General features: G+C 44.2%; 1 protein-coding gene and 1 long non-coding RNA gene across 4 annotated transcripts in view; one reads left to right on the top strand and one right to left on the bottom strand.

Moving 5' to 3' along the window:
- The window catches only part of LOC117525462, a 28165-nt gene extending 17479 nt beyond the window's left edge, over window positions 1-10686 (bottom strand). The window contains exon 1 of the long non-coding RNA XR_004565059.1: window positions 10498-10686. This is a non-coding gene — a long non-coding RNA (uncharacterized LOC117525462). The remainder of the gene's footprint in view (window positions 1-10497) is intronic.
- Window positions 1-12060, top strand: part of pnpla6 (patatin-like phospholipase domain containing 6) — a 224248-nt gene that overhangs the window by 71719 nt on the left and 140469 nt on the right. For all 3 annotated transcript variants that reach the window (XM_034187299.1, XM_034187301.1, XM_034187298.1), the window contains exons 8-12: window positions 2080-2239; window positions 2952-3032; window positions 6416-6544; window positions 6626-6706; window positions 11903-12038. In XM_034187299.1, the coding sequence (XP_034043190.1) occupies window positions 2080-2239; window positions 2952-3032; window positions 6416-6544; window positions 6626-6706; window positions 11903-12038 (587 nt within the window). The remainder of the gene's footprint in view (window positions 1-2079; window positions 2240-2951; window positions 3033-6415; window positions 6545-6625; window positions 6707-11902; window positions 12039-12060) is intronic.

Below are 12060 nucleotides of genomic sequence, written 5' to 3'. Positions count from 1 at the left end.
GGGTGTCGGGGGGGTCCTTGGGTTGGAACTGTTCAGTTTGGTTATGCTGGGCGTTTCCCAGGTAACCTCTGCACCTGGGAGGGGGGGGGGGGCGGTTCGGGGTGTTGTTTTTTTTTTTGTTGATTCCCTGTTCCACCTCCGGCTTCAGCGCGCCTTTGAGCCGTATGCCTTCGGCGTATCTGAGGTTTGGGGCAGTGGAATATACCCGCAGCTGGTGGCTGGTTTGGAAGTCGGAGGGGTGGCGCCGTTTTGTGCCGTCTGCCATTACTGCTGTTCCACTCCTCCCGGTTGACTTCTGGGGTATAGTCGTGGTTGGTGACACTGGACGTACTTCCAGTTTCCACTGCGCCAAGGGGGTGGGGTTGGGGTTGTTTTGTTTGTATGTTTTTTTTTTTTCTTTTGTTTTTCCCCCCAGTTTCCGCCCTCAGGGTGTGACTGTGGTGTCTTCTGGGGGGGAAAGGGCTGTGGGTCCATCTAGCCATAGACGGCCGGGGCTGGGTCCGTTAGTCATGAGTGGGGTGTTTCCTGGGGTTTGATGGAACGGTCCTCTGGGAGGCGCTGGGAGTCCCCGTGGGTGACTTTGGATCCCAGAGGGACCTCGGCTGTGGTTATTACTCCTGGAGCTGGCGGGATGTCCTCTGGGGGGTGTTGGTCCCTACATGTCGTCCGGGGGGTGTTAGCGTTTTTCTTTTGTTTGCAAGCTTAAGTTTGGGTTGTGTTTTTCTTTTCTCCTCTTCCCGGGGTTTGATGGGACGGTCCTCTGGGGAGGGGGGGCGGTGGTTTGGTTGTTTGTGTTTGTCTTTTTTGTTTTATGACTAATCAGACTTTAAACAAGGTCCGACAAAGGCTGACCGCACAGGTTCAAGAACTCCTGGCCACACCTGTGCAAATTGAATGACAGAAACAAAGGCAAAGATGCAGTCAGAGGTGAAGACGTCAACAGTTCTGTTAAATGAAGATTCAGTTGGAAGATGAATGCAGATACTGTTTCCAGCCATGGTCCCTGGAGGGGGGTGTTTTTCCTGGGCCAGGTTTGTGTGGTCGCCGGGAGGCTTCCCGTGAGGGTGGGGTGCTGTTGTGGCTGGGGTGCCTGGCGTGCCTGGCGTGCCTGGCTGGCTTTTGTTTGTCTTCTGTTTTCTGTCTTCTGTTTTTCCTTCCAGGTGGCATGCGTTCAGGACTGAGTGGCTGTGTGGCTGAGTTATCAGGACCTCACCCTGATCACCTGAAGCTTGTCATGTGCAGCTCGTCAGGACTCACAGCTGTGGTGCATCTTTATGGATTGGGGCATGGTTGCATTTAAGTCTGGAGTACACAGTGTGTATTTGCCAGAGACTCGACCTTGTGACCAGACGGGTGAGATCGTCGTCTAGAGAGCCATCTCATCATCATGGATGCAGAGACCGTACCAGGTTTGATGCCATGGTCTGTGAAAGAGGAGGGGGTGAGGTCTCACGCTCGTCAGCACACTTCCTGAGGTACTTTAGGTTTTGTGACTAACATGAGTACAGTCAGTAAATGTGGTGTCCCTCACACCTTATTATATTGAGCTGTTATGTTAGTCGTTTAATCAGCTTTAAACAGTCTGCAGTCAACATAGAGAAATGATCATTTCCCAATAAACACCCTCAAAAACAATAGCCGCTCTGGTATCCCGAACTGAAAGACCGATAAGGGAATCGTTAAGCAAAAAGGCTATTGATGTCATAATTTTTGTTTTGGTAGAAATGTGCTTTCTGGCTTCCATTGGTGGTGTATTCAATGTGCATCGGAAAAAAATCGATGCAAGCAGGCAGCAACCGATCCATCGCAGTTTCAACCGTCAGTTGAATCAGTGCACACTGAATGAATCGATGCACTTGCAGCGTGCATGTTTTTTATCTAGATACCGATTCGTATTGATTAATCTCCAAACAGGGAACAGAGGTGAATCGTATCGCATCGTATAGTCAATATTGCCATCTATCGCTATATGTATCATTATCGCTGGTAATGTATTGAGGTGCATATCGAATCGTTGTCAGTGATGAGATTCACATGCCTAATACTGACCTCTAAGAGCGTTGCCTTTCTTCATTACAGTGTACTGGGTCACTTTGAGAAGCCCCTTTTCCTGGAGCTGTGCAAACACATGGTGTTTCTGACCTTCCAGCAAGGAGAGTATGTCTTCAGACCAGGCCAGCCTGACAGCAGCATCTATGTGGTTCAGGATGGGAAACTTGACTTGTGCCTTACTGGAACGGTATGAAAGTTTGTGAATGTGTGAACCCATATGTACTGTCGTATTTGACATTTAAACCTATATTGTATAGGTTTTGTTTTAATTAAAAACTTGGAAACAATTGTCCAAACCCATGCACAAACAAATGCATTAAAGGGTTTAGCAGTAACTCTGTTACTTGGAATATGTCTTTAATCAGTTTTTCCTCAATATTGGCTTTTCTGAAAAAGTTACAATTTTTTTCCACAGGCCACAAATGTTTTTACAGTCCATTACAGTTGATCTTCAGACCAGTTTTCACAATTTTGTCCATATTGCTGTTTGGTTTGTTTTCAAACTTTCATTTGTCACACCCAAATAAAATCAGTGACAAAGCTGCCAAAAAGGAAGTGAGGTCATATCACTCCATTGCTTTGATGTATAAAACCAAATTTGGTTCATGGCCTCATAATCCCATTGTGTGGGAAGCACCAGAAATTGATGTCATTGAACTTTTAGGGGGTGTTGCTTCCAGCGAGGGACACTTGGCTACAAGTTGTCTTGTCGATCGCTTTTGCCTTAATGGAATGGATTAGACAGGAAATTGTTCTTGACTGATGTTTCATTTTAAATCTGAGGTTATGATTTATTCGTTCCCACTAGACTGAATGTGGTTTGTGAGAAGCAGTAGCTATATCTAGTACTTTTTGTGTACACCTCTGCTTCATATGCATGTCTCATTCTTGACTCCTAGGATGGAAAAGACAGTGTAGTGAAGGAGGTTTTCCCAGGAGACAGTGTTCACAGCCTCCTGAGCATCCTGGATGTCATCACTGTAAGCTATGACCACTATCTGACACCCAAACAAATGCAGACACGTACTGCATCATTAATTACATGCACCTACTGTCTCAGCAAATGTCTCCACTGAGACTGGCATGACTCAAGCTTCGATCTAGAGACAGACCGAAAGAGATTTTTTTTGAAGACCAATACCAATTTTAGAGGGTAAAAAATTACAATACGGATAGATCTGCTGATATACGCATAAAACTGGAAATGATTCCTAGCATTTTGTTTTCAAACTCTTATGAAAAAGAAATGTATTTGAGGCTTGATATTTCAGAGTTTGAAAATGAACTTTATTATAAATAACTGTAAATATAACCAACAACCAACCAACGTATGTCACACTGGTGTCATGCTGCCTTCACTCAGATTGGCAGTCATTATGTCACATCACTCAGCATTTGAATAAAATAGACTTCTTATCTATTTTGGCCCCACCGAGCTGGCGGCATAGAGATCACTTTTCTCTTGTATCTGTAAAACGCCCACTCTGATTGAAAATGAATGGCAGCTGGTTGCTTTGCCTCTGTCTCTTGTAGCTGATATGACCAAGTGGTGACGGAGGCCCTAACCATGCTTGACATCATTGTAAATAATGCCATCAGAGCAGCTTTCTTGGACAAGCTACATAATGAGACCATTTCCAAAAGACAAAATGTGTTTTTGCATTGTTTTTTCTGTAAAATAAAAGTCTTCATAGTGGCTTGTGAAAGTCTCATATCGGCTGATATTATCGACCAACCAATGTATCTGTGGGGCTCTACTTTGATTGTTGATAATAAATTGTCAGAATTTCTCACATAACATTATGTTGGAAATGCGGAGGGTAATTATGCGAACTCAATATCCAAATTGCCGACTAGCACACGAAGGAGGAATTGCATGCCATTTGTGAAAAATTGGAGCTGCCTCTAACACATGTCACTACAACTATTTACACACACCAGTGGCCAAAAGACAGACAGTGCCCTGTGAGAGCCTGTTTGATCCCTCTTGTGACAGGTGTCTGCCAAATTCCAGGTGACACACACGAACATCCAATACTACTCGCAGAACATTTAGGAAGCATGTGGCCATTCGCGCTGTCAGCACGAAAATAGTGAGCAGACAATCACTTTCGAGCTGGATGTGAAATTTGTCTAAGTGCCCTCACGAGTGTGGCATTGCAAAGTAACACACGTGGCATGCCAGTGTGTGGGCTCCCCCCTCAACACATGTATCACTTGTGTGTTGCACCGCTCCGTCCCCCCCATCCGGCGTGCTGGGGGGGAGTGTACTTGCATGTATGTACAGCTGGGGACTGGCTTGCCACGCCTGAGCGCACACAGCACAGCAAGCCGCCTCCCAGCTGATCACCAGCCAGAGACTCACTGACAGCTGCAAATGACGGCTCAGTGCACACAACGTGTCACATTAAAAACACAGAGACCACAGCTAGGACAGGTATATTAATAAGTACTATACTAACTACATACCCAATTACATAACAAATAACTAAAAAAATGATCACAAAACACAGAAACAGAGAGTGACACGTTGGTGTGTGCACTGAACGGACAGGGGTGTGGCCGCCGACAGCAGCAGCTATTGAGATCTCCATTCCTGGATGTTACGGTTGGGGAACCCGTACCATGTTTTGATGGACACGGCCTTACAACTGTCCACTGTGACGCGCGTGTGTCTGCTTGCTGTCCTCATGTGGACATACGTAAAAACATATATTGTTGTTGCAACGGGCTGCAGCGAGCGAGCACATGGCACGCACATATACAGGCTGTTCCAGGTGAAACAGACCGTCAGATCATGGCACGCAGCGGGTGATCTGAATGTCATGTCACCCACGTGAGCTCTGTTCCACATGACGCAATGTCTGTCCTGCAGCGCACCACCCACAGGACACACATGTCAGGCCGGACAAGTGCGTGTGGCCGGCTGGACATGCCAGGCCCCGCATGGCAGTCCCCAAACCAGGGAAGGCACGAGATGAGAACCAAGAGCATCAGGAGCAACCGAGGAGCCAGAGGAAGACAGGCGGGCCCCACAGACCTGACCACATATGCACCGAGCCCCGGGGAGAGGCACTACCCCTCGCCCAGGCACCAGACCCCAGCCTACCTACTGCAGAGCGGACAGACCCCCACATGAAAAGTAACGATGGCTGCCCAATTACTCCCCCATCACCACTACCCCCAACCCCCAATAGAAGCAGCAGCCCCACGGCGCGGCACCAGGACCCCCACAGGCAGACCGGCCTGCCACCCAGCAACCCCCCAGTCATAGAGGTGCACCCACGCCCCGCAAGGGAGGAGCCAGAAGGGAGCGCGGGCCAGCACCCAACCCAACCCCCCCAGAAGCTTACAGAGCCACCAGGCAGCACCGGAAAGCAAACTCCCCCAGACCCCCGAAGCCCCACCCCCAACCCCAAATCCCCAAGCAAGTGCAGAACCCCACACCTGGACAGCCAAACCATCCCTGCATGAACAGGCCGCACATCCCCACCGTACCCAAGGGGCCACCAACTCTAAAAGACACAAGCTCTCTCCTCCACCAATTCAGTCATTTTCAAGAGAAAAAAAAACACATAGTGTCAATCTCTGACAGCAAGAGTACCACAATGAGTTGCAACCTGGTTCTGCATCACTAGAAATAAGAGTCAGTAGGTGAACAATAATAGGAACAAGTCATAATCTAATGTTAATACAGTACTTTAACAGGTGCAAGAGTGGCATTCCCTAACAGGCAAAAAAAAAAATTAGACCTCCGATTTCCAATTCAAATTTAATGAGCTGATAAATGTTTCATTAAATTGTGTTAATTGGTTTCTTAATGAAGCGGATATTTTTTCCTTTGATATATATTCGAAAAGGAGGTTTGACCAGTGGTTAATATTGATTGATTGTTTATTTTTCCAGTTCAGAAAAATTGTTTTTTTTTTTTTTTTTTTTGCAATAGTCAGTGCTACACGTATAGTTTTAGATTGTTTAGTTGGCAGTTCAATAACTGTAGTGTCTCCAAGTAAACATAAATTAGGAGATAAGGGAATTCTATATCCCGAGATGGAGGACAATTATTCAGTGGCTTTTGACCAAAAAAACTGGACAGGTGAGCAGAGCCAAAGGGCATGAATATAGGTATCAGTGGTGTTTAGCTTACACTGTGAACAAACATCAGTCTGAGAAGCCCATTTTATACATCTTATATTGTATAATGTGTGTTCTATGAAGAACACACATTACACAATGTGGTTCCCCATTTCATGTTTGGTTCACAGCTTTTCTTCCGGTTTCTGTGTCTTTCATGTTATGTGTGAAGGGCTCTTTTATACTTTAGAAGTTTGAATGAAAAGATTGTCATACTCCTTGTGTTCAGGGCCATCAGAGACCTTATAAAACAGTGTCAGCACGTGCTGCAGAGGTTTCCACTGTTCTTCGTTTACCCGTTGAGGCCTTTCTGTCTATTTTTGAGAAGTATCCAGAGTCTCTAGTGCGAGTGGTCCAGGTGAGCTGTGTGTATGTGATTCTCTTGGGGTTTTTTTTGCACATGATAAGTCAAATGACAGCTCCTGTTGTATCTGCTCAGATTATCATGGTTCGTCTGCAAAGAGTAACAGTCCTAGCCCTGCACAACTACCTGGGACTCACCAATGAGCTCTTCAGTCACGTGAGTTGATTCCATACAAAACAGTTCAGATACATGTAGGTTCATAAATAACTGGACAGTGACACAATATTTGTAATTTCGCCTCTCTAAACCACCACATTGTATTTCGAATGAAGTCACCAAGATGTGTTTGTAGTGGAGACTTTCAGGTTTAATTTAAGGAGTTTAACCTAAAATATTGCATTGAATATTTACAGCAATGTTCATACACAGTGCCTCCATTTTAAGAGGCCATAAGTAATTGGACGAGCTAAATATGGATGATTAATGCAAATCATCACTTTTATATGCAGTTTCTTCAAGCAATTCAGGGAATGGATATTTGAACATTTCCAAGTCATTGAATAACTCTTGGACTTTATTTATATGTATTATTAAGAAGTAGAAACCATATGGTACTAAATCGACTCTGAGGACCTGACAGTCAGCGGAAGAGCGTTCCAGAGTCGTGGTGCTGCGACAGAAAAGGATCTATCACCTCTGGATTTAAACCTGGCTTTAGGAACAGCCAGGAGAAGCTGGTCAGCTGACCTCAGAGCCCTACGTGGAGTGTACGGCTGCAAGAGCTCACTCAGATACATTGGGCCTATACAGTGCAGACACTCAAAAACAATCAGCAAAACTTTATATTTAACACGAAAGCCGACAGGGAGCCAGTGTAAGGTGCAGAGCACAGGGGTGATGTGCTCATGCTTCTTTGTTTTAGTCAAAAGGCGGGCTGCAGCATTCTGTACACTCTGCAGGCGCTGTAGGGAGCGCTGGTCCAGCCCAACGTAGACAGCATTACAATAATCCAGACGTGATGTTATAAATGCATGGATAGCTCTTTCAAAATCAACTCGAGTAAAATAAGATTTAATCTTGGAAAGAGTCCTCAGCTGAAAAAAGCTGGCCCTGATGACAGAGCTGATGTGCTTATCAAATCTGAACAATGGGTCAACTATAACCCCTAGATTTTTTATAAATGGCAGCAAAAAGTGGACAGAGGACCAGTAACACTGTCTTGTCCTCGTCGAGCAGTGGTCTCCAAACTATTCCAGAAAGGGCCGAGAGGGTGCAGGTTTTCTTTGCAGCCACTGACTTCAGCAGGTGATTTCACTGATTAACATCCCTTTGAACAGGTGGGATGAGTTCATCAGTGAAATCAACTGCTGAAGTCAGTGGCTGCAAAGAAAACCTGCACCCTCTCGGCCCTTTCTGGAATAGTTTGGAGACCACTGTTGTAGAGGATTACTTTGCCCGAACACTAAAATCTCAGTTTTATTTTATTAAGATTCAGAAAATTAGCTCTCATTCAGACTTGTACATCATTCAGACAGTCCTGTAGTATTTTTACAGAAGCCTGGGTATCACAGGAAATTACAGGAAGGTAAATCTGAATGTCGTCTGCAAAACAATAAAAAACAGGCTTTGTGCTTTTTAAAAACAGACCCAAGAGGGATCATCTACAAAGCAAAGAGAAGTGGTGCTAAAATTGAGCCCTGGGGCACACCATATTTAAGAGGAGACACAGAGGAAGAGTACTGTTCTACATTAACAGGAAAACTTCTGTTGGAAAGATTGGACCGAAACCAATTTAGTGCTGAACCCTTAATACCTATGTGCGCCTTGAGGCGAGTCACAAGGACACTGTGGTCCACTGTGTCAAAGGCTGCAGATAAATCTAAAAGCAGAAGAACCACAGAGTTCTCAGCATCAACAGTTAAAAGAAGGTCATTAAAAACTTTTAAAAGGGCTGTTTCAGTGCTGTGTCTTAATTTAAAACCAGATTGAAACTTCTCCCCTATTTCATTAAGATCCAGATAAGCCTGCAATTGGTCATAGACAGCTTTCTCTAAGACTTTAGACACAAATGGCAATTTAGAGATCGGTCTATAGTTGGACAACACATTTGGGTCAAGATTGCTCTTTTTGATGAGCGGCTGGACTACAGCATGTTTAAGAGCTGACGGAAAACAGACACTTGATAGAGAAGCATTCAAAAGTTCAGCAGTGTATGGACCAATGCACTGAAAAATGTCTTTAAACAAATGACCTGGAACAATGTCCAAATTGCAGGAAGAAGACTTACGATGATTAACAGTTTTAGTCAGCTCACAAATAGATACAGGATTAAAACAATCAAAAACAGCATGACACATGGATGGATCTGCTGACTCCACCTCAGATACAGGAGATGATCTAAGATCAGAGATTTTATCTCTGAAATAAGAGTGAAAATCTTCACAAAGGCTGACCGAGGGCACAGCAGTATTGCTCGCACGAGGATTAATGAGCGAATTCAGAGTGTTAAAAAGCACCTGAGTTTAGGGCAGTTTGAGGACACAAGATCTGACATGAATCTAGTTTTAGCAGCTTTAGCTGCTCTCTGATACTCAGACAGTCTGTCCCTCAGTATTTGCAAGGAAACATGAAGATGATCTTTTTTCCATTGTCACTCAGCACGCCTACAAGAGCACCTGAGTTCACGAGTGCACTCGTTTAACTAAGGCTGTGCCATGGGCTTTAAGTGCTTCAGCCTTTGTAAAGGAGCCACAGAGTCCAAAGCCTTTGTGCACACACCATTAAAATAAGAAAGGATTTATTCACAGAGATTTATTCACACAGAATAAATAACAATACAGCAATAACCAACAGAAAACGCAGAGCAGACGACTGCCGGTACACGCTGGCGCCATCTTTTCCTCCACCATCAGTGTGCCATCATATCCTTGCTTGGACAATTTGCTGAACACCTCAGCCATTTGTGGAACTGAACGTCAGATGTCCCAGGCAGTCTTTTTGCCTACACCACACATGGCAGATACCGTATCACAGCCACTAATTGCATACAAGTATGGTAGACCATCTGTAGCTGGCCCAAGCTTGGCTGCAATGTCATGGGCAGTATTACAATACTTGATACGACCAACAGTTCCTGGGCTATGACTTGACTAATTTTGAAAATGGCGGAAAGCCGCCATATTGGTTATATGGAAATTAGACATAGAATTTTTGTTCAGATCACTTATCTCCATCTTTATTACAAAACCCCCCCCCCCCCAAAAAACAAGTACACAAAGTTTCTTGCTTGGTTCCAAAAGTGCACAACTTTTTCACCTATCCTGTCCACTACCACTCGAGTGTTGGCACTCTAGTTAAGTAACCATCACTCGATGGCCAAAGACCTGCTTTGAAGACAATCAGGTCATGTCTGGGAGCATGCAATGTTATTGTTGCACTTTGCTACATCCATCACAAATTGTCGTTGATTGTTGTTGGCAACCTCCCAGAAAGACAACCGGTTCATCCCCACTTCCTTTACATAACTGTATGTCTGCCACAGCCAAGTGATATATGTGGATGACCCCTTGTCCCCCAATTGCTGGGGTCCTCAACACTGAAGCCCTTGCACCATGTGTCTCACTATATTATGGTTATGTAACATGAGGACCATAACATATCAGATGACATTCCCTCACAATGCAATTATGCCACTTGAGTCTGACTCTTGTAGTAGGAATACACTAGATTTTGGCCATTTGGGTGGTGTTTGTTTGCTTTGCTACAAAACGTTTGAGTGGCCAGGTCCTTGATCTTTCCTCCCACCTATAGTCCCCTGTGTCTTCAAAAATATCCTTAAACATGCCAGTAATCACTTTCCATTTTCTAAAATCACCCAGTGTCATTTCTGGCCCCTTCTTTTCTTATAAAAATTTCTCCAAAAAAACCACAACTGTTTCACTCATCCTGTTTTCTGATCAATTCACTGTAAAAACATTGAATGCAAGCACATGAAGATCAGTTCTTACCTCAAGTGACCTTGTGCCAATCCCAGCACCCTTCGTCATTTTCTAACACATTCTTTCTCCCAACTCCTCACATATTTACGCTTGCTCAGTGCCCCTTTCCGTCACTATGTGATGAGGTAGGTAGTCCCATTGTGTTATTTATTGACTGGTTGAGAGACACATTTTTTTGACAGCTGCGTCATTTTTTTCTGACAGTGCATGGAACTACGTATCTGCCTCACTTCCCCGTCATCAGGGAACATTCATCTATGTTTTGGTTATCGTCACAGTGAAGGTTAGGGTTAGTGTTTTCCCCACGCATCACTCAATGACTTTGCACATATTGATGTTCACTCAAAATGTGACACTTTGGGTGAGGCACTGCACTGCAATTTCTTATCACTAACACAGCCTGACATGGTGACAAGTCAGTCTTGTCTGAGCATTCTGTGAATAAAGTGTAAATTATTTATGAGTAGCTAATGGAAACAACGTGGCTCGTGGTGAAAATAACTCTGTCTCTTTCTGTTTTAAGTATGTCCCTCATATCTCTGCATGTAAATATACTTGTACACACAGAGCGAATACAGAAATATGAAGAGAATCTGCCTCATCTGTTCCAAATAGTATTTCTTAACATATCTTCAAGAAATATGTTGCTGTTTTCTTTTATGTATGTGGTGAAGAAGCCAGTGGCTGCATTCTGAAGGAACTGAATCAGAATCAGAAGAAGTTTATTGCCATTGCCAATGAACAGGATTCACAGACTTAGAATTTGCTTCAATATAATGGTGCAACATTAAACAGAGAGCAATATAAAATGCTAAGATAAAATATACAATATGTGCCAAAATAAGACAAAATATAAGATAAAAAAATGACATACGAAATATGAAAGGCTGTGTGCAACAGAAAAAACAGAAAGAAAGAGGAACAGAAAAAACAGTGCAGTGGGAGGAGTGCAATTAAAACCAAAGTACATTGTCTAAAGTGACAGAGTTAAGGTTAAGGTGACTGAGTTATGAGGAGTTCATGAGTCTAACGGCAGAGGGGACCATAGCCTCCTGCCTGAGGGGAGTGGTTTGAATAGACTGTGTGCAGGGTGAAAGGGGTCGGCTGTGATCCGACCTGCTCGGCCCAGAGTCCTGGAGACGTGCAGGTCGTGGAGAGATGGAAGGCTACAGCCGATCACAGCTGCTATGTAATGGCCTGATTTGATAGTCTGGCAACAATCTGATCTTCTTGATACTTGAAACATCTTGAAAAAACTTCAGGTTTCATGGAATAGTTTCCTTTGATTGTAGTGACTAAATGCTAATGCTGTACTTTCCCCAGGACATATGTAAATACACTGTACTGTGCACACACAAATTAAATGTCTGCTACAGACACATGTATACCATACGTCTGGCACTCTGTTTTATAGGAAATACAGCCAACACGTCTGCCACCTCAGTCACCCCACCCACCCCGCACTAGTCCAACCCGACATGGTAAGCGCTTTGGCAGCCTAACAGTATCTGAAGAGCATCGAGAAGCTGCCATTAAGGGTGAAGCTGCAGGTAGGAAACAAAGTATGATTTT

The sequence above is a fragment of the Thalassophryne amazonica genome, chromosome 15 (genome assembly GCF_902500255.1).
Source record: "Thalassophryne amazonica chromosome 15, fThaAma1.1, whole genome shotgun sequence".
NCBI classification, from domain to species: Eukaryota; Metazoa; Chordata; class Actinopteri; order Batrachoidiformes; family Batrachoididae; genus Thalassophryne; species Thalassophryne amazonica.
Note: the sequence above shows the minus strand (reverse complement) of the source record. Positions and strands in the feature narration are given on the sequence as shown.